Below are 23889 nucleotides of genomic sequence, written 5' to 3' on the forward strand. Positions count from 1 at the left end.
ACTAAAGATATTTTTTAAGGGAAATTAATGGTGCCCGTTGCAGGTAGGATGCGAACTACTAATTAGTTCGCATCCTGCCTACAGCGGCATCAGACAATTTTGTAATGGGCATATACCCTATTAAATCGACCTCTACGCGATCTAGCAGGAAGTACAGAACCTGGGTACTAAATTTCAGGTGAATTCATCAAAATGGGCTAATTATTCTGGCTTTTCATCTCACTTATTGTCCCGCATTGGTGGTCTCGGGCATACACCGATACCGTAGACAGTGTTACCATTTCATTATTATTTCATTAATGCAGTATAGTAACCGTTTACTATCACATAGGTTATAAGATTTTTGTCACTTTCGTGCTGTAAAAAAAGTTAATGTTGTGTTTCATAAAAAAAGCCGTCTTCAATTGTGACAAAACCAATTATTTTAATTTAAAAATTAACCTCTGAACCGATTTAGATAAAAATTCTGTGAGAACAATGTTTAAGTATGTCTTTTCAGATGAAAAAAAATTATTTAAAATCGATTTATAACTGACGGAGTTCTTTTTATAAGTCGGTTGAAATAAACCGCCATGCTATAGGGGCTTGACTTAAACGGTAAATAGGAAAAAAATAACTATATACTTATTGATTACCTGCCAATATTCCTTGCTAATATTATAAACGTGAAAGCGAGTTTGTTTGTTACCTTATAGCAATTAACCAGTCACTATGGAGAGGAATAGAATTCTTAACAATGGGGATTTACCAGCTCCATTACAGTCACTATGAAATTTGATATATACATATATATGATGGAGAAAGATATAAGCTTAGATATAAGTTACTTTTTATCTCAGTCAGTGAAAATATCCTGGTCATGCGGACTTGGTCCCGGTCACGGTAGTCTCTTATGATTATCGAGAACACGAAACGGAGTGGTGACATATTGATTAAAGATTCTTAGGGTAGATTTACAGTAAGTATGAGCTATGCGCACCAATGAGCACAATAAATTAATTCCGAAAATCCTGTGGGCATAGATTCTGTATCGGCGGCGACTTAGGAAGCAATATCTATATATATAGATATATATACGACTATCTTATATATAAAATAGTAAAGGTTGAAAAGTCGTTAGTTACGGAAATTAACTGGAGATTCTAAGAAATATGCGATATAACATAAATCAAAATTTTGTCAAATTCTTTTTGTCTGTCTGTTTATTACGTTATTAGGAGAAAATAGTTCAATGACGTATCAGGGACGTGTACGGAAATTCCGGTTCCATCCTCAAGAAAAAAATAATTTTATAAATTTTTATAAACGTTGGTTTTAAAACTCTAAAATTAAAAATACAGTATTATTTATTTCAAATGAATATTTAAAGGAAATAAAGAAACGAATTAATATAATAAAGTGGAAGTGTTCGTTAATTTGTTTGAACATGTTACATTTCTGGAAATATCAGTTAGATTTGAAAAATTATTTTCGCATTTCATAGATCATTTCTTGAGGAAATTATTAAGCTATTGAACATTAGTATTCAACCACGGACGACGCTGCGGGATACTGCTAATTCTATAAAAAAAGATAATTTATTTTAATGAGAGTTAATCCATGGTGTTCTAGAACACACAATTTTTCAAGAAATGGCTGGTCAAGTTAAGAGGTAATGTCGGCAGCTTCTTGAAAGTACTACTTTTATTACCTAATTTTATTTATTTGTTTGTTGATGCCATTATTAAAAATTAATACATACATACTAAAGTACATACTACGTAGATGTGGAAACTCTATAAAACGAGTTGTTATTACTGGCAGTTCGTAATAATAGCTAAGAACAAAAAAAGATCTGCATATAAATATGAAAGAAGCGAAAAAAGAACTAAGATCTCAGATTTTATTTTTCAATGTATTAGCTTTTTCATGATGAAGAACGGAATTGTGTTCTTTATAGTTATTGTTACCTTCGGGTTTGCAATTTGCTTTGCAGAAAACGTTAAAAAAAGCATAGATGATAATCGAGAGGATAATGGCGACACTGAAGAACCCTATAGCATGGACATCTCCGCAGAAAATGAATCCAACAACATTACGTGCGCAAGACGGCAAAATAGCTTAATGCATGAAATTATAAAGGCAAGTTCTAAGCAATTTCCTTTCATGGCTGCTATTATGTCTCATCAGAACGAATATCTATGTTCCGGATCCGTGGTATCTAACGGCCTGATTCTTACAACTGCACAATGTACACAACAATCTATTAGTTATGTGTTATTAAATACAACGAAGGCTAAAAAAGATGACGCTTCGACTATGATCCGCGTGATAAAATCTGATAAATTTCCTTCATATACTGGATCAGACTCTTTAAAAAATGTCGGGTTGATTTATACAGAAAAATTTAATAGTACTGTTGCTTCTAAAATTAAATTGAGCAACTACACTAGCGTCCGTAACATACTTGATATAAATGCTTTGGGATTTGGATTGAATTCTGATGATGGCCAATTGAAAGAATTGCAATACGTTGGCTTAGAGCATCGATCTTTGTATGACAATCAAGATATATTGAAGGGATATTTTGACTGTGTTGAAACAAAGGTAATAACTTGTTTTAAAGATACTGGCGGGCCAGTGATTTACGACAATGAACTGGTAGGTATTATTACTAAGGGGCAAGATTCGTGTACAAAAGAGATGTCTTCTGTTTATGCAGTTAATAAATTTATGGTGGAAGCTTTACCAACTTACACTTTTAAGGCCTGGATAGATGAAAAAATTAAGAAAAACGAAGAGCAAGACGAGACCGCTCTTATAGTTTATCCCTCGAAGCCCGTTCTACGTAAACAAGTTCATAAAATGACAAGTGCTGGTAATAACATTATTATTATGCCGTTAATTGTTCTTGTTACGTTTTTCGTGTCTACAATATTCTGAACTACATGACTCTTATTATGTTAAATTTCTTGTGATTTAATAAATTTTGATTCCTGTGAAGTATTTTCTATTTACATTTAAATAAGTATATTTTATTAATATAATAAAATTTGAACTAGAGAATATCTGTATATGGGAGATACTTAAAGAATCCAAAATAATATTTTTTAGAAATTTTTTACTAAACATTTCTTAAGGCATGTTAGGCCCTTTTTGGGATGCAAAAAAAGTATTGAACACGCGTGATTATCATGCTTATATATGTAATCGTATATTCAATCTTTTTCGTATAAAAAAGCGCAATAAATTAAAATGTAATTACTTAATATAATAATACTTTGAATAAAATAACTCCTAACAAATAATATTTCTTAAAAATTTTTCTTAATAACCCAAAAATTGTTTACAGCTTGTAATTATAATTAGGTTTAGCTAAATTGGGTAAAGTTTGATCACTTAAATAGATATTGGTATGTTGTTAGTAATGAGTACCAGATAGTTATTTTTCGTATAAAGAAAAATAAATACCCGTTACAGATATCTATTGGCGTGTGAGTTCAACTCGGACTTGACCGTTTTTTTAATGTTTGTTTTAATCTGAAGGTTCTTTGGGGGGTTTTTACTAATCGACCATTGTGCTAGTTACCTTATGTTAACTTCTTTACAAAATAAAAAAAAAAAAAAAAAAAAAAAATATATATATATATATATATATATATACTCGTATTGTGCGCTATAAAGTAGATGACCATATTGCGAAAAAAATTCGTGCAGCGGATATTGTATTAATATAAATTAATATATTATTATAAATAAGACTTGGTTTCGTATTTCTTGGTCGTTCGACATAAAATATGATATGTGGTTTAGTAAAATAATTAAATGCCCTTTTCTGCGGCAGACAGCGCCATTTAAGATTTATTTGCGAAAGATAGAACCAATTGTTATAATAGTAATTCTTTCTCCCCTAAAAGGGCAGGTCTTTTTCCCCCAAAAGGGCAGGTCAGTTAGTTTATTGTGATGAGTAAGTACCCCGGAAGTCAAGTGTATTCATCATGATGGGCTCACTGACCTGTCTTTTCATTCTCCCTTATCATCTATCATTGGCGCCCCGTCAGCGTATACCGTTAGCGCAGGGAGGATTACTATTCCATTATGATCCATGAAAGATAGGGTATATTATTAGCAATGGGACTGGTAGTCTGCATTACTAACAATCCCTTTCCTCCACACTTCCCTGATTTTTTTTAATGGATGATAATAAAACTCCGCCCGTGCTAACGCTATTCGCTGGCCGGGCACCAGTGAGAATGAAAAGATAGGTTTCCCATCGTGATTAATATCCCTGGTATTCAACACGATGGTTTCTTGTGGAGACCACGTGAAGGTCGATTTGACAGAGTATATTGCTAAGAATGGCACTGGTAGTTTCTATTACTAACAATCGTTTCCTGCCCATACTTCCCAGTTAGATACCTACTGCCTAACCGGAGGAAGAAAGGATTATTTTCTGGTCGACCTCCACATGGCTCCTCCTGAAATTATCATGGTTAATTCTAAATGAATTTGTCACGATGGGTTAAATGATCTCTTTTTTAACCTCACCTATTACCCTTCACTGGTGCCCCCTTAACTTATATGATAGAGCAGACGGGTTACCATTTCATTTTCACCCTTGAAAAAAGACAAGTGGGAAGTATCTGTCTGTGAAAGACGAATCTCACTGTGTGTTGTTTGTTCAGTTAAATTGAAAGGCCAGAATAGTGTCGACTTATCAAGTTTAAATTGATATAATTACTCTAACTTTTTGTTATATTAAAACAAATACTTTATTCGTCAATCTATGGTTATACTATATTAGTTATTTAATCTATGGCTATGTTGTCAATGTTAATTGACTTCACTGCCAAACTGACATTTGACACTGGAAACGTTTTAATTTCTGTCTTTGTGTAAGAATTTCACGACTTACACTTTCATCAAAATTATATTTGAAGTTTGTTTAATATATTTCAGTGTCTTTTATATATATTCATATACGCATAATATATTAATATCATAATGTCTAAGAAAAAGGGAAACAAGAAAAATCAAGATTTTGATGATGAGTTTGAGGAAAAAAAGTCAACAACAGCTGGTAGTCACGACTTAACCTCAAAAAATAAAGGAAAAAGTAAAAAAAAGAGTAAAGGCAACGTAGGCGATTGGAGTGAAAGTGGTGATGATGCTCCTGTGAAAAATCAATTGTCGGAAGAAGAAGAAAATATCAAATCAGCCGTAAAGAAGTCACAAAAAAAAGGTAAGGTGAATGATCCTTGTCTAAAATGAGCAAAAATAATGCAATGTTAAGAAATATTTGCATAAGCATTAAGTTTTTCTACGAATAGTTAAAAAATTGTGTGATCGTCTAATTTTATTGTTTATTATTTACACCAATAATGTACATACCCCTATTGTAATGTTTTAATTTGACAGTTTCGCAAAAATAACTGTTTTAGGTAGCATTATGCGTTAAATTTAACTTATTAGACTTTAAGTTATTCGATATTTAGTCTATATTAATCTTTAGAATGAACATTTCACTATTATTATATCAAACTAAAATTTTTGAGATAACTTTAGATTTGTAGTGTCTTAGAATCAACCTTATTGAATAAATTAGCAACATAGTCGTTTTTATAAACATTAAAGTCATGATTGAGTTTTCGGACTGATTTATTTGATTTGTATATAGTTATTTATGCTTTATAAAAGCATAGCCACTATATAGGTATTTGTATTTAGTACTTTATTGATACATTTGATATCAATGTGAAATACACTTTTGTAAAGTTAGTAGTTAAAGAAAAATGCCACTAAAATAATTATTATAATAATATTGGTTATTTACAGTTAAAAATAAGAAAAAGGATGGTGAACATTCTGATGATGAAGATGATAGTAAATCTGTAGTGAGTAATACCACAAGTACTGCATCAAAATCTACGACTAAAGCCAGTAAAAAGAAAAAGGGTATGTATGAATGTTGTGTACATACACAACATTCGAACATGTTTACACATATTTAGTACATTTACTTATGACTTTGCATGTGTGAGTTCAAACACTGCCCACATTGAAATGTTTTTCATTAAAAAAAATCATTGGAATATAATATTACTATATGTCAAGTTATATTATTCATTTTATATTATGTCACGGTTAGTATCATTATATAATGAAAAGTATGTTATCTAATAAGATGTAGTGAAACAAACATTAATATTCTAGTTTAAATTTTTTTAAATCTGAGATAGCCAATATTGTTAGTCAATGTCATCATAATATACAGTCATATATTATGATCAAATGTTAATCTTTGTATATTCAAAACAGCTCAACTAATTTAAAAAAAAAATTCTAAAGTGTATTGTTTGCTCCAAATCGAGAGACATGATGCTTTTATCTCTATAAGATAATATGGATCTGATAGATGGTAGTCTATTGTAATGTATATTATGTATATTATAGTATTTTTCAATTTATTACTTTTATTGTAAGTAGAATGCATTATACTAAATGATCACTCTGTGTATCTGTATTATTGTTAAAATGTTTCAGTGCTATTTTATGAAATAGTAGCATTTATATATTAAGTGAAATATATACACATGACTTTATTTTCAAAGAAATAACAAAATAGAAAGAACAGTTTCCAAATTATATTTTTTTACTTTTTTATATACATACATTTTATATAAGTGAAATGTTGTAACATATATTTATTACAATCTAATAATTAATCATGTATCAACATGTGGAAGATGTATATATATTTATTTGTTTTTTTTTTATTTAAGGTAAAGGTAAAAAAGATGATGACTGGTCTGACGGCAGCGGTGACTTAGAACTGAAGGAAGTGTCAGAAGATGAAGTTGTAAAACCTGTTTCCAAAAAGAAAAGTATGTTTTAATTATTAAGAACATAAGTACAAAGAAGTATATTTAAATTTCACATTAGAATATACAAATATAGTAAATAATCATAACTTAAGTTATAATCACCTTTAGACATACAAAATAGTATTTCACTGATGAAAATATCAGGATAAATTGTTGTCAAATTTACTTCTATTATGTATATCATTGTGATCTGTACTCATATAAAATCATAATATCAATTAGATAAACTGTGGCTATAAATTATATAAAACTTCTATTACAAAATATCTGAATTGGCTTTTTAGACTTTTGATCTCCAATCTAGTATGCTGAGGGCAATGCCATCAATCTATCAAGAATCAAACCCTAAATTTTTTTATTAACTAAATTACATATAGTATTTTATTTTTCTTAGTTACTAGATAAAATAATTAATAATTATGTCATGCAAAGTAAAGCATATATGTAATTATATTTTATTTTCTGGTCACAGCTAAAAATAAAAAGAAAAGTATAGCAGTTGAATCTTCTGATGATGAAGATTATGATGATTCAAAATCAGTAGTTAGCAATGTATCTAGTAATACAGCTAAACCTGCAGCAAAGTCAAAGAACAAAAAAGGTATGTTATAATTTCTTTTGATAGAAATCAATGAAAAGGTAATCAAGTAACATTGAAATTATCATAAAGACACTCTCTAACTAAATTAAATCAGTTACAAGTTGAAACATGTATTTAATCTATTTTTTATTTGTACAACTATTGGGAATCAGTAGCTTGTAAATGGTTAGTTTAATTGTTTTTTTGTTTAAATTATTCATTAAGTTCAATAGAATTTAATGAATAATTACGAATCACGTTTGTTTTTGTTTGAACGATCAGCATTATGATGCCATTTTTAAATCTGTTTTAAAATTTATCTACAAACTATAATGTTTTGAGATTTATTTTAATTATGTTTCAGGTAAGGGTAAAAAAGATGATTGGCCTGATGAAGATAGTGATAAGGAATTAAATATACCATACGACGATGATGATGACCTCCCTCAGCTTCCTGTTAAAAATAAAGGTATGAAAATGATAATTCATTTTTATTCTATTATAATGAACGGTTGTTTACCTATTTAAAATAATAATAATAATGTAACTTATCATAATTACAGGTAAGAATAAAAAAAAGAACAATATAGACGACATTGAAGCAGAACTCAAGAAATTTGAGATTAAAGAGACTGCAGAATCTGAAGAACAACCTAAAAAATCCAAGGTACTTTTGTATACAAAAAATTTGGACCCTTCCATACTATTAGTTGCTAATTTAGAATATAAGATTCTAAATTTGTTTGTCATTTTTCAATCCCTATTTATTTGAGTTTAATATTCAATGATATTCAATGATAATGAACAATTCTTTAAATAAATGCTAATACAATAATAGTAACCATTATTGTAAATTTTACAATAGTATTATTTTTAATACAGGATAAGAAAATTAAAATTAAAGACCAGGATGTTGTATCCGAGGGTAGACATTCGGATGATGAGGCTTCAATGGAACTGGATGATAAGGTAGTCTTCAATATAAATATTCTCAATGCATGATGCTGTAGGATGAAATCTGAATTGATTCACCAAAATTGTTTTTTATTTGTAATTTTGTATTATATAATAATGATAATAAATTTTACAGCCTACTGAATTGCCAAATAAAGAACTTACCGAACCTGCGGAAAAGAAATTAAGTCACAAAGAGAAGAAGAAGCTAAAAAAGCAGCAGGAGTATGAGAAACAAGTGGAACTATTGACTAAGAAGGGTGGTCAAGGGCATAGTGATCTGGATGCAAACTTCACTGTTAGCCAAGCTCAGAAATCTGCTGGTAAAAGTTTTTTTTTTTTTTTACAAATCTATATCTTTAACTATTATTGATTTGTAGTTCATTAGAATTTTTCAGAAAATCAATTTATGTAATGTTTGGTCATAAAAATCCTTTAATCCTTTTACCCTTATTACTTTATGTATATGGTCAAATGACTATAAGGTTTTTTCTGTGTGAACGGAAGTATTCCAAATAACTATTTACTCACAACAATTTTCAATGTTATTTATTGCATTAATACATTTCTGTTTTTCCTAAGATTGACTGGAAAAGAATATATCTAGCATTAAGTCCGCTTTTTGTATCAAACATTCTTTGTAGTGTAGTCAATAAAGAATAAATAAATAAGCAGAGACAGGGACTCTATATATGGATTAATATTAGTATTTCTGCTTTTCTTTTACTTAAATGTTAAATGACTCACTAATTTACTTTTCTATTACGATTTTTAAAATTGATTATGTATTTTTTTTATATAACATAAAATGGGAAACAAACTTATGGCCTCACTTGACGGGAAGTGTTCATTGTAGCAAAACGGAACGAAAATTTATAAATTTGCCTTTAGTCTTGATTCGTCGTGTATCAAAGGTAATGACTGTTATTAATTATAATTTTCTCGTACTATAGGTCAGATGGCAGCACTAGAGAATGCGGTGGACATTAAAGTGGAAAATTTCTCCATTAGTGCTAAAGGGAAGGATTTGTTTGTGAATGCTAACTTGTTGATCGCCAATGGACGTCGGTACGGTCTCGTCGGACCCAACGGTCATGGCAAGACAACGTTGCTACGGCATCTCGCGCAGCGCGCTTTCCCTCTCCCTCCACATATAGATATACTGTTGTGCGAGCAGGAGGTCACAGCCAGTGATAAAAGTGCTGTCGACACGATCTTGGAGGCTGACGTCAAGCGAACTGGTGAGTTTAGTTAACGAATTAGTTTTTATTGTGGATTCACATAGTTCACATACATTTCCGTGTCGATCCCGGCATAGAATGAACTATTTCTTCATTTTTCATGGGTGTCATAAGAGACGACTAAGGGAGGGCGAGGGTTGGGCAGCAGCGTCCCTCTTAAAACATCTGTAAAAGTCTTAATTGCGGTTGCCACCCTGCTTGCCAAGCGTGGCAACTACTGGCAAAACTCCTCTTATGAGGAAGGCTTATGTCCAGCAGTAAACAGTTAATGGCTGAAATAATAATAAAAAAAATCACTTAATAAATATTATATTGTCTGGTTATTTTATTGTAATTTGAATATGAAATTCTTTTACTGTGTCAAATATTATTTTTATTATATACTTTTTTACCCACGGAGTAACTGAGATATATTTACTGATCGCGATAAAATTCTATATATTTCTCCATCTTATATAGTATGTGTCTACCAAATTTCATAGTGATTGGTTCAGCCATTCAGATGCTATAAGGTAAAAAAGAGACAACTCACTTTCATATAGTATATAATATTAGTAAGTATATGTGTTAAATGCTATTTAATAATATTCGTCTGGAAATATAAAAGATGTGAATGGTTCTTCTTAAAACTAAATAATATACTCATTATTACTAATTTGAATTAATCATTTTATGAATATTTTTATAAAGTACAAAAGAGAATAACATGTAAGTATATAATTAAACAAATTTTTGTAAATCTTATTAATATTTTATTTTTTAACATTTTTTTTCTTTTAGAATTGTTGAATGAGTGCAAGCAGTTAGAAATCGAAACGGAAAAAGGAAATCTTAGCAAACAAGATAGGTTGAATGAGGTGAGTAATTGTAATGTTTACTGTATTTACCATAGATACACCATAAATATTTGCAAAGCACCAGAACCATGCATCTACAGAAATGTTTTTCTATCTTTCATATTCACTATACCACAATAAATTATTTCAACCTAATGATGGCAATAATTCATATTAATATTTTATTTCAGGTATATGCGGAATTAAAAGCAATAGGTGCGGATTCCGCCGAGCCCCGCGCTCGTCGTATATTGGCAGGTTTGGGTTTTAGCCGGGAAATGCAGGATCGAGCCACTAAAAACTTCTCTGGTGGTTGGCGTATGAGAGTATCGCTTGCCAGGTAAGTCAAGAGGCCTTAAGACTTAAGAATATATCCGTTAACATGTGACTGGCAAAATTAACATGAAATGGCAACAATTTTTATTGCAATAAACAATTAATCATCTAGTCTTTAAATAATTTTAAAAAGTTAAGGTTGCTGTCTATGGCAAAAGAAACTCGCGTTCCTGAATTTAGATGCTGTTATCATTTTTGCAATGTAAATTTTTTCATTATACTGAAATATTAAAAATTTTTGTAAATGCGCGTCCTTTTCGAAGTTGCTTTTATAGATAAAGGTTTTATGGATTATATGCAATATAATATAATGTATTTATTCTATTCTTACAGAGCCCTGTATGTAGAACCAACATTGTTGTTGCTCGATGAACCGACAAACCATTTAGATCTTAACGCCGTAATTTGGTTAGACAAGTGAGTATGATTTATATGTGTATTATGGAAATAATTTATATAACATCATCATGTTATCGTTTAAATAATGGGACTTCTATTCTAAAATCACTATCACGATAGATCCCAATGATTTGGGTATAATGTCAAGACCAATAATAAATAAATTCTCTGATCATTGTAAACAGCGTCAGTGAACCAAAATAATCGAAGAGTCTTGGAAGAGGATGATATATCTATAATGTACATAAATGATTGAATTTAATATTGATATATTTTTTCAGTTATCTGCAAGGTTGGAAAAAAACACTCTTAGTGGTATCTCACGACCAGTCATTTTTAGATAATGTTTGTAATGAAATTATACATTTGGACCAACAGAAGTTGTTCTATTACAAGGGTAATTATTCAATGTTTAAGAAAATGTATGCACAAAAGAGGAAAGAAATGATAAAGGAGTATGAGAAACAAGAAAAGAGATTAAAGGATTTGAAGGCTCATGGACAGTCAAAGAAACAAGCAGTAAGTTTTGTATACCTATATCTTATTGGGAATATCATAAAAGATAATAAATATAATTTGTAATGTAAAAGTGATAATGCTTACTTTAGACATTAATATTAAAAAATGCGAAAGTTTGTAAGGATGGACATATGTGTACTTATTACTTTTTACACAAAAATATTGAACAGTTTTTAATGAAATTTGGTATTTGTGGTAGGATATATCCTAACTTAGCATATAGGATACTTTATGTACTGATTCACGCTTAAAGCTGCGAGATACATTTAGTGAATAATAAATACCAAATAATACACAGACTATACTGTATATTTACTTTTAACTTCTGTCTTCAATAATTTTTTTATTAGTTATTTGTGTTTTGTAGGCCAAAGAGACCTACAGAGCACTGGCTATAGCATTATTTGACCGTTATGGACATCAAATCATGGGTACTTACATATAAATATTTTTTTTTATTTATTATATTGAAACTGTGGTAAACGGTGTTGATAGCAAATTTACTCAACGTTTTCTTTGATTAATATTATGTATTATTCTTTATTTTGTCGTTGTTAGTTTACCCAAATAAAAAAAAACAAATACAATCATATTCACAATCGACTGTGTTTTATATAATAGGAGAAAAAACAAAAGGACGCCCTGACTCGCAAACAAGAAAAGAATCGCAGCAAATCTCAGCGCGAAGAGGCCGAAGAGAACTCTGCGCCGGTGACGTTGCTGCAACGGCCCAAGGAGTATATCGTCAAGTTCAGCTTCCCGGACCCTCCGCCTTTGCAGCCGCCTATACTTGGCTTACACAGTATGTTCTATTTTTTTTATATTACACATATTACAATTATTTTTTTTATATGTCTAGAAATAGCAGCGAGCAACTCATCTGTAAATCGATTAAATAGGAACTAAGAGAGGATAAGTCCTCTTTCTTTTATTTGGAGTTAGTTATGTATTAAGGGTACTTCCTTCATCTAAAAAAGTATATGTACATTTTTTATGTTGATCGATTTATTGATTTAAATAGCATATTAACTTTGACAGATGTGGATTTCAACTTCCCCGGTCAGAAGCCGCTGTTCAAGGATGTAGACTTCGGTATAGATCTTAATTCCCGCGTGGCCATCGTCGGACCTAATGGTGTCGGTAAATCTACCTTCCTAAAACTGCTCGTTGGTGAACTGAGTCCAATTCGTGGTGAATTAATTAGGAATCATAGATTGGTAAGTTTGTAGTTTTGTAATGCTATACTATTGACTTGTTTATAAAACATGACACCTGCAATAAACCAATATCAAGTAGTGTTTTGATACTTTTTAATATTAAAAATTTGAAAGAAAGAGATGATGTTTAAATATTTAAAATATTAGATTAGTTCGTTTTAAACTTTCGCGTTGTTTACACATATTCTAAATACACAATCGGGTCTTAACGTGATGAAAATTTACCTTTGTAGGTAAATAGTACATACATACTCGCTTCTTTATTGTATTTAAATATTAGATTCATCATCATCGTTATATCAACCTTTAACTGGTCACTGCTGAACATAAGCTTCTCCCTTGGGGGGTTTTGCCAGTAGTTGCGACGCTTGGCAGGCGGATTGGCAACCGCAATTAGGTTTTGGAGACGTTTTAAGAGGGACGCTGCTGCCCATCCTTCGCCCTCTCTTAGTCGTCTCTTACGACACCCACGGGAAAGGAAGGGATGGTCTATTCTATAACGAGACCATACGGCCATTAGATTATTAGATGAAAATATAGTTTTGAGTAGCAACATTCACTCTTGTATGAACACGACAATATTGTACAACATAATATTAAAAAAAAAAAGAAAACTAATATTTTTAACACAGTGGAGTAACTTCACTACTTATAAGTTGCTTTGTTGACTGACATTTATGTTTATTTGTTATTACTTACTGCACTTCCATAGCATTTTTTTAAACTTTGGATTTTCATATAAATGATTTTGACTTCAGAGGATTGGTCGCTTCGATCAGCATTCGGGTGAGCACTTGACAGCTGAAGAGTCGCCCGCGGAATATCTCCAGCGGCTGTTCGGACTTCAATACGAGAAGGCGCGTAAGGCCTTGGGCACGTTCGGGCTGGCCAGTCACGCGCACACCATCAAGATGAAAGACCTCAGCGGAGGGCAGAAGGCTCGGGTCGCCTTAGCGGAGTTAACTCTGATGGCGCCTGATGTTGTTATATTGGTAAATACTTATTTATTTATTTCTAGAAAGATGCTTTTTTCTTAACTCGGCAAACGTTGTTCTGTTTTAATACCGCCACATATTGGCAAAATTTTTTCTTAACAGGATAAAAATTATTTATCTCTTAATGAATTATACTATACATATTTACAAAATTTCTTATATATATATATATATAATAAATTACAATCATTGTTATACAATAGGTTACAATATTTAATAATAATTATTATTAAATATTGTATATTTTATATAGATTATAACAGAAAAGGGCATATTCCTTTTTAAAAGGCTGGCAGCAAAGCGGCTATGTCTTTGGTGTTTTTAGTGATCATGGGCGGCGGTAGTCACATATTTATAGATATATATAGAGTATAATAACCATCAGGTGAGAATTATACATGAAAATTTATCGCATGATCGCCATCTTGCAACCCTCGAATATAAAAATCGCGATTAAAAAACAGGGGTTGATCCGTAAAAACTGTTTTATATAATTATATATAATAATAAAACTTGTTTGAAGAGTTTTGGAGATTAGCATTAACATATCTTATGTGTTTATACAATGTATGCAGATTGTATGACTGCCTATTTTTATTTTTAAAATAACTTACAATTTACATGAAAAGGTTTTTGCTAGAAGAAATCTCTTATTAGAGATAAGCTCGCCTTTGTACATTATGTTTCAAATGAATTGTGGTTAACATTGTATTTTGTGTACAATAAAGAATAAAGAATGAAAGAATAACGAGTATCGTAATGTCGTAAGATTTTTTAAAATAAAATGTAAGCAGTTTGATACATTGTTGATATATAATATAATGTTGTAGGATGAACCGACAAACAATTTGGATATAGAGAGTATAGATGCGTTAGCGGAGGCCATCAACCAATACAAAGGTGGCGTAGTGATAGTGTCTCACGACGAGCGTCTCATCAGGGAGACTGACTGCGCGCTCTACGTCATAGAGGACCAGACAATTAATGAGGTATGATACTATCACACGTTTGAAACTAGTTATTACCAAATCTTTTTTTTTTATACAACTTAGAATGGCAAACAAGCTGACGGCCCACCTGATGGAAAGTGGTAACCGTTACCTATAGACATGAGCAGTACCATGGAAATAACAGAGTATACTGTTTTGCCCATGATACTCCCCATGCGTTGCCATTCCTGAGGACTCAGGTGTTATTTCTCTGTACTCAGTAAATTCACGCCATATCCTTCAAACCGAAACATAGCCATGCAAACACAACTGCTTCACGGTTGAAACACGAATGGGACAGAGGTACCCAAGCAATCGACTTTTGTACAAAGTCTCCCTCTGGTAATGCAGAAGTTAAGTAAGACTTAGTGCGGAAAGAGGAGTCAAATTTACCTTAACTACATAAACTTTGCTTTTTTTATGTACGTGGAAGTGACAAACAAGTTGATAATTTACTCTATGAAAAAAAGAAACTGTCGCCTATAGACATAAATGGTATGATGGACGTCACAGAATACACTGTGACACTCATAATAACCTTCAGTACAGTCATGTCAGTGCCATATTTCATTTTTTAAACCGAAATAGTCACGCAAGCATTGCTACATGGCTGTGTTTCTGTTTGAAATAACATGCAAACAACTTTTGTACAGTTTCTCTTTTTTTTTTTCATATATTTGGAAGCGTATCGGTTAAACATACTGCCTCACTTTCCATGTAGATTCTCACAATATAAATTATTGTATATATTCATAAGTATTTTTATATTAGCCTCAGTGTTTGTATGTCTGTGATCCGGCTTAGCTTTGCATGGGTAATTAGAATTTACGAAAATAATATAGTTTATGTGATTTCATAAGTAAAAGATTTTTTAAAATCGGTTAAGAAGTATCTATGTTTATACGTTACTATCAAACAAAACTTTTCTTTTTATAATGTTAGTATAGATATATTAAAAAAAATATATATATTCATCAATTGAGACCAATTGAGATTTGTCGTTGTATTATAATATCCAGATACTATTTGGTTAAAAAAAAACCAAAAGGTTAAAACGCCATTTTACACGTATCATAATAGGATTTATTTTGTATAATCTGGTGAAGTAAGAGTAAATATACTAGCCCATTGATAGCACGAACACACTCAGTATGAGAAGCCTACTTAATTCGGCGAGTTATCCAAAGCATATCCTATTACGATTCATCTAAAGTGGGTTTTTTAATTTCTAAGGTCGCTGCAATGTGTTTTCCTTTTTAACTCTCTCTGAGTTACTTTCATGAAGTCTACAAAGATTATTTATTATCTTCCCAACTTGAATTTGATTTTGTATATTTTTATATTTTTCGGTTTCTAGGTCGACGGCGATTTCGACGACTACCGCAAAGAACTATTGGAGAGTCTGGGTGAAACGATCAACTCACCGTCTATCATTGCTAATGCGGCTGTACAGCAGTAAACTTCGTATATATACAGAGTGTAAGGGGAACACATTAGAAAATATTCGAATTTGTATAATATGTATGGGGGAATTTTCTTTTTAATCGACCCTTAAAATAAAAGATCTCTATTCGATTGTATTTTTGTGTGTATGTTATGCGATATCTTCGCGCATTGTGAATTGATTGTGAATAGTTTTTTAATGGTATGCCCCCGTGTTTTTTTATTTAAATAACTTTATTGGTCGGAAAAAATGGACTATTTTCTACTATCTTTAAGAGGGACTGGCCTTATACAAATCAGAATTATTCTTCTTTTAAAAAAATATTTTTTTTCTTTTAAAAATTCTACTAATACGATAAATGAAATTTATAAATAAATTTTATTAATGCTTAAATAGTTGAGTGTATTTGATAGGATTTGGTATACCAAAGGACCATAATTATCTTAGATTAACATAGTAAAATTTTTATGGTAATTTATGTGCAACAACCGCAGAATACAGCCAATTATATTTTACAAAGTGGATTTTAGTTAACAATTGTTTCTAGTGGGCAATAAATATAATAATTTACTTTTCACAAGTTCTCCTTACATAATGTATAGTATCTCGAATGTTTACTAAACATATTCCGTCAAAGTAACTACTCTCTATCAACGCTATAGTATTTTAACAATAGGAAACAATTGAATATTTTGTTTTATTTGTACTATTTAATTTTTTTATTCCACAAATAAATTTTAATATATTCAGTATTTAGAATTATAGTATACTTATACATATACTTAAAACAAGCAACGTCATTGATGTCTTTACTTTGCAATCGAATTATTGTTATAACATTCTCATTAAATATTATTGTAAAATATGTAAAAGTATTTATATTGTATAATAAATTTTGTTACAAGATCATTACTTGATTTTCATTATAAACCCTTCCTTTTTATATTTAAGTATACTAAGTAGATATCTATTATTGATAGTTATTATCTATAAATGTGTCTGTAAGAAATATCAATAATTTTTATAATATCACGTAATGTGATCATGTCTTCCTGAGCGAACACAAATATATTCCATCAATGCGATATTTGAATTATTACATCAATGTACCAAAAAGACAATATTTTACTCTCAATGGCTGTCCGCACTATGTTTGAAGGATTCTAGATTATAACCCTTAAATACCTGAAGTTTCATATTTTAAATCCGGGTTGTAAATCGCATTGGGCGCCTACAATCGATTTTATTTCAATATTTGGCTGTTTACATGTTACCAAATGTTTTTTTCAAAATAAATATAGAGAAATATCGTTTTAATTTTATACTATTTTTCCCCATTAGTAAACACAGTAAAGGGTACACCTATATATCTTTTAATTTGATTTAAAAAACCAGGCTTTTAAGGGATAAGATAACACATGCTTGTTATAATACAATTATGTTCAACTTCGAATTCCAAACACGTAATAAAAAACGCAACTTTAAATCTGAAGTTGTAAATAAGTAACACTATAATTATCTATTTGGGTAGGAACATTTTTAACATTTTATCGATACATTGTAATCTTCAACATATCATTTTCAGTTGCCCATCGAAAAAAAAAATACAAAAATATGGCAGTGAAATTACTGATTATTGTGCCTGCGCTAACCCCGCCTGCGCTAACGGAATACGCTGGCGGAGCACCAGTGAAGGGTGAAAGATGAGAATGAAAACAGGCCAGTTAGCCCATCATGATGAATTCATCAGGAATTACCCATGATAATTTCCAGGGAGAACCGCGAGGAGGTCGACCTGATTGGGTATATTGCTAGCAATGGGATTCTCAGTCTCCATTACTAACAATCCCTTTCCCCCTAATGTGATATTTCTGTTAGGATTGCAGGCGTGAGAGCCCTTTACTATCAGGTAAACAATATTAGCCGCTGTCGTTATCGAAAAATAACGGGATTTATCAAAATCACATAAAAATTATGATATAGACGTTGATAAATCGATGTATATAATAAATAACTGTAATAAAATTCGACACAGGTATATCCTACTTGGTATCCAACATGGACGACTGTATGTATTTCTTTATTACAATAATTTATTTAGCTTTTTACAATTTTTAATATATAGCTGGAGTCCAACGCATCTTACGTTTTTTTTTCTGTACTGTATTTTATACATAAAATTTTTTCCATAATTTTTTAGAACTTTTACATATTACAATGAACGTCCAACGTGGGTTCATATATGTTCTATACATAACCGATTCTGTAACCAAAATTATAATGCCAAAACAACTATGTACTCCCATACTAATTTAAAATAGCTAATTATAATGGTCGAGATGATATTTTAAAAGGCAAAGGGGGTTATAATTGGTAGAATACTCTTTCAATAAGTTACCTATTTCACTTGTTATTGTTTGAAATATTGTTCTTTAGAATCACTTTAAATATTTCATTGGCACCCAACGTGGGACAAAGTATATATAAGTACAAAATGGTTTAATGAAGATGAATTTATTTATAAATGAAATTTTTCAATGTCTTTTTACAATTTAGAAAATGTCCTTGTTAATAATGCACTGTCATTATATCCAATTATTGAAAGTATAAATTCAATAAGGAAATTTAATGGTCGAGAGATGAGCACCAGTGTCTCTCTTAAAACATCATCAAATTCTTATTGTGGTTCCCAACCCGCCTGCCAAGCATGACAACTACTGGCAAAACACCCCCTGATATGATGATGATATATGATGCATTGAAATCATTGGAGATTCGCGACTGACTCTTGGCCACAACAGAATATCAGTGTTTTGCTCTTTTGAGGGCAAAGCAATAAACTGAGTTGTGACCATTTTGTGTTACTATGGCACACGCATGAAGGAAGGGAAAGAAAGGAAGTTGTTGGTTTATATATTTTGCTTTTTGTTTTGTTGCTTTTTTATTTTCAATTTTTTATTTCTTTTACTGTGTATTATGTGTATGTTTATATTGTAATTTGTGTGCTGTAAGTAATGTAAATAAATTATCTATCTATCTTATCATATTTCAGAAAAATTGATAATGATCAAGTTTCATTTCAATTTTGGAGGCTTCGGAACTCCTCTTTATAAAAAAACTCGGTTATAAAAAAGCAAAATTGTAATTGCAGTGCGAATGTTGAATATTGTTGCAATTATTATAAATGTAACATATTCCAATAATATTTTGTACTAGGGATTCTAATATTTTTCTAACTACGTTATTATGCGTTTATTTCAACCTCAGCTTGCAAGGACTAATAATTATAAATTATCGGACAATTTAGTATGGGTCGTATGGGGCATAAAATGCGCCACCCCTTCTTTTCTTGAAACCACCAAAGCCTAACTGGCGTTATCAACCTGCCTATGAAGCGTGGCAACTACTGGCAAAACTCCTCAAGCGGTTGGTCTATGTTCTACGGTGGATAGTTAACGGTTGATATAGTATATGGTAGACAATTTAGTGTGTTCAAATCATAGACGTAGTATAACGTACTTGGTTTATAATCTAAGATTTAAATAAAAAGGTAGTTTTTTTCTATGTGACCTATAACCACGTATATATTTATTTAATATCACAACAGGTGAAATTCCTTTTACTAAATAGCTTTTTTCATGTCCATTCTTCTATCTGTGGTAACTTCTCAGTAAGTAGATTGCTACTTACCTCGCGATTTGGTAGCTCCCAAGCTTTTTCCTCAATTTGCGTGCAGCCTTTCGCCCCTCCATTACAAACTTCTCAGCTTCATTAGAGGATTTAAAACGCAAATTTCCTTTTCGATTGTAACTTTTTTCCACTTCTTGAAAGGAAGCTTCTTTTAAACTTAAAAGAAAATTAGTATCCTTCCCTTTGAGGGGCGGGAATGTGTTTTAAGAGATTCGTTTGGATATTCGACTCAATCTGCTAGAATAATTATATTTTCGTTGTTGAGTAAACAAGTTAGCGTAGTTACGTGGATTTTTTACTTGCACAGAAACATTGTGGTTTATAAATTACTTTTTTATTACTTACTTACCAACTATAATGATAGACTAGCAGTGATTACAGTTTCATTTGTATACCTAGTGTGGACTTCGAATTTTCGATTTTAAAAGACAACAATAGTATATCCTTTCATAAACATTTATCGCTACGAACGCCTGTGTCAGGGACATCTCGTGTACCTATGTGTTATAGAAGAGTATAACAGGCAAACATATACAAACGAACGTATATGTGTGCCTACACATATAAAAACGAGATTAAATAATACATAATGTACAATGTATCCTACAGTTTATTATAGGTACCTATCATTATCATATCAGCTGTTATGTGTCCATTGCTGAACATAGGCCTTTTCCATACATTGACATAAGGAACGGCCCTGAACCATCAGCATCCACTTCATCAACTTCATCAACATCAATGCATTTGAGGTCGTCACTTCATCTAGTGGGGGGACATCCTACTCTGTGATTGATCGTACGGGGTCACCACTCAAGAACTTTTTTTTCCTATCGGTTGTCGGTTCTTCGAGCTATGTGACCAGGCTATTGCAACTTCAAATAATAGTTACAATAATGAGTATAAATTCTACATAACTATGGTATATATTTATATTAGGTGTAATACAGTGCTATTTATACGTTGGTAGGTATTTATATAGAGATACGTATAATAATATTATCTATATAGGTATAATCTTACCTACTTACAATATCATATTAAATAAATATAAACTTAAAAATAATAAGGTTTATGTTTGTTTCACAATAAATCGTTATTACATATTAAAGTAAATACCTAATTTATCTAATATTATTAGTAAAATTTCCAATTACTTAATACACCACAAGCAGATTTCCTTTACGCATATTCGGCGACCTAAACGCGTTATAGCGAATTATCCTTTAACGAGCTAACAATGAGAGGTTTGCCTATCACCCCAAGAGCCTATTACTGTCTAGAGAGCAATCCCGCCCCTCCTTACATTACTTCTAACTCCTGCAACCCTGTCACACTCATTCGATGCCGCTTTCTAGGCAAGTCAATACGAGAGAACAGCATCCGTTATTGTGACAAAGTATTATGCCCCCCGAGTTCCCTACTAGAATAATTTCGTACAATGTGTACACAATGGAAGCGATTACTCTCCCCCGCGACATGATTTTATTTGTGCAGTTATTGCGTCGCCGGAGAGATATTTAAATTTCATTAGGTTTGTTTTACACTTAATTTGTGAGGGGAGTGTTATATTGTAGGGGTGGAGCCCTGCTATTGCCACGAGTTTTGCAACTTGTTTCGAATTGTCCCCATGCATTACAGTGACAATTTGAATTCAAATAGATATATACATCAGATAGTTATTAGTTACCCTATTATAATACTATCTATTGAATGATCGCTTTAAAACTGTAGCTTAGTTTGGTGATAGTCATTGTCTATAACGGGTACTTATCCCAGGTTTACTTGAAATTCCGTCACGTGAAATTATAATTTATTAGATATCTTTAAATTAAGAATTAGGATTAAATGGGTTACATAATTTGTAAAATTTCTTAATGTTAGAAGTAATTAATTGAAATTACAACAATGAGAGACGTATAACAGTGAATTTTGTGAAAGTTAACAGTTACCATTCTTCATCTGAGGAGCCAGGTCATATTGAGATGAGTTTTTGAATTCGATTTTAAATTTTCCAATGCAATCAATAAAAAATGCTTTTGTTTTCTTATGTTACAATGGTTAGGCTACATACACGTGACGAGTGTTGCAGGTTTGAATTATGTGGGGTTCTATCATGACCTCATTCAGACTTTCTAAGCCCTTCAAATCATAGACGGTATAAGAGAAAAAGATGGTGTGTTAGTAGCCGTTAATCGAGAAAAGATAGGACATCTATAAAACATAGTTATCGAAAAATGGTTGAGATAAAATATAACATAACTAACGTGTGACAAATACCTAACATAAACTATTCAGTGTGTGCGCCGTTGCCAATATTAGTCGCAACGTGAATGTATACAGTTGGTAAAGTAGCGACTCTCTGGTCTAAGTGGGAACATTTCGCAGACGCAGACTCCATTAGTGGTGTTCGCCGGACTGTCACAATCATTTTTCTTTCCCGCCGCCGCTAATTCTCAGCCGCGGTTCGCTGAACATTGTACGCCGAAGGGCAGGAGTTGATACTATGGGATTTACTATTTTCATACATAAATCAGCTGCAATTGTTTTTAAAATTAAAATAAATATATGAGACGAGAGTTTTGAAAGTAAATGAAGCAATAGATAAAAAAGAAAAAAACATTGGAAAGTAGGATTCTTTAGCCCACCTTACTTACATTTTGTATTCTATGAATATTCTATATCTGTGCCTCCAGTAAGAAATGTTATAATTCAAAATCGCTACATTTTAAGACAGTCAATAAACTATTAATTTTCTTTTAATTCTAGTTATATTTTTATGTCATCATTAAATTTTGCATCTTATTTGATATTAAATTATTTGATTTTGTACATAGCCTATAGTTTTTGAAATAATTGAATAGTTCCCAATTAAATAGTTCAACCAAAGATTTAGTGTTCTTAGAGCTTAACATATTGCAGTTGTTGTGTGTAAATAGTCGCAGTCAAATTTTCGACTATTTTCATGTAATATTAAAGAGAAACTATTTGGTCCAAAAAGTTGTTATATCTTTAATGTTTAATTAATAAGGTTTACTGGCGTAATGAAATGATCCAGACTTAATAGTGTAAAAGGACATAAATCAAATTGAACTGATATAAAGAAAGAAAATAAAAAAGAAAATATTTAACGTTCGGGGCTAAGTCACTTGTTACTTTTGGTACCAGGTATTTTTTAATAAATATTATCGTTCTACTTTGAATTCTTTTGGAACGAAAATATTTAGATAATTGTAGTTTTTTACACATTCTGGATCTTCATTATTTATAAAGGTATCTTCATATTTACTATACTTTAAAAAGAGAAAAACTTACTTATTTAAAATAGCCTAAAAAAGAAAAAGATTACAACATGACTTATATTATTTTTGACTAGAGGCACAAATATTTACCCTGTTTAAATTTTTTTTACCTGCACTTTTAAAAGTGGATGTCGGATTTGCAGTTATGATTTGAGAATCAAAGTTAAAAATATATTTTTTGAGTTTATAAATGCAGGATATTAATGGTTATTAGGAAGTTATGAATACATATTGCGGGAGTGTGATCTAAACATATACACATATCATACACATGCGCGATGTAAATTAAAACGCGGGTTATAAACTAGTAATTTTTAATTTTAATTGTATTTTCTTTCCATTATTACATTGTTTTATTGTATATTCACATTCAATATATATGTCAAGTCATGAAAAAAACGACAAGGTACACAGGCGGAAGGAGAAGAAGAGAAACCGAAAGGAAAAAGTAAAAGTTTGTATGTAAAGCGTAACATATATGGTGCATAAATAATATGATGAACAATAAAATATAATTATAACGA

At 31.1% G+C, this 23889-nt stretch overlaps 2 protein-coding genes across 3 annotated transcripts; both read left to right on the top strand.

Moving 5' to 3' along the window:
• The first annotated feature begins 1862 nt into the window (after positions 1 to 1862).
• LOC113522943 (arginine esterase-like) lies at positions 1863 to 2926 on the top strand. The gene has a single exon (XM_026908798.3). It carries the CDS (start codon positions 1909 to 1911, stop codon positions 2920 to 2922), a length of 1014 nt encoding a protein of 337 aa, XP_026764599.2. The 5' UTR covers positions 1863 to 1908; the 3' UTR covers positions 2923 to 2926.
• Positions 2927 to 4849: 1923 nt separating this feature from the next.
• LOC113522721 (ATP-binding cassette sub-family F member 1) lies at positions 4850 to 16477 on the top strand. 2 transcript variants are annotated; one of them, XM_052897840.1, is made up of 18 exons: positions 4851 to 5221; positions 5815 to 5934; positions 6762 to 6863; positions 7336 to 7464; positions 7808 to 7912; positions 8007 to 8110; positions 8326 to 8412; positions 8534 to 8720; positions 9351 to 9638; positions 10419 to 10495; positions 10666 to 10814; positions 11144 to 11227; positions 11491 to 11728; positions 12350 to 12530; positions 12767 to 12945; positions 13704 to 13937; positions 14771 to 14929; positions 16287 to 16477. In XM_052897840.1, the coding sequence occupies exons 1-18, from the start codon at positions 4984 to 4986 to the stop codon at positions 16386 to 16388; spliced, it is 2763 nt and encodes a 920-aa protein (XP_052753800.1). In that variant the 5' UTR covers positions 4851 to 4983; the 3' UTR covers positions 16389 to 16477. The 2 variants fall into 2 exon arrangements, with proteins under 2 accessions (XP_052753801.1, XP_052753800.1); XM_052897841.1 differs by lacking the exon at positions 8326 to 8412 and having other exon boundaries at positions 4850 to 5221.
• The last annotated feature ends 7412 nt before the right edge of the window (positions 16478 to 23889 follow it).

The sequence above is a fragment of the Galleria mellonella genome, unplaced genomic scaffold, assembly GCF_026898425.1.
Source record: "Galleria mellonella isolate WM207_F2 unplaced genomic scaffold, CSIRO_AGI_GalMel_v1 utg38, whole genome shotgun sequence".
NCBI lineage: Eukaryota > Metazoa > Arthropoda > Insecta > Lepidoptera > Pyralidae > Galleria > Galleria mellonella.

Bases quoted from the DNA above. Each gene is read 5' to 3' on its own strand.
- LOC113522721 (XM_052897840.1), top strand. From the start codon at position 4,984: ATGTCTAAGAAAAAGGGAAACAAGAAAAATCAAGATTTTGATGATGAG. The intron at 8,111-8,325 runs GTACTTTTGTAT...TTTTTAATACAG, and splicing joins AACAACCTAAAAAATCCAAG to GATAAGAAAATTAAAATTAA. The intron at 10,496-10,665 runs GTGAGTAATTGT...ATTTTATTTCAG, and splicing joins AACAAGATAGGTTGAATGAG to GTATATGCGGAATTAAAAGC.
- LOC113522943 (XM_026908798.3), top strand. From the start codon at position 1,909: ATGATGAAGAACGGAATTGTGTTCTTTATAGTTATTGTTACCTTCGGG.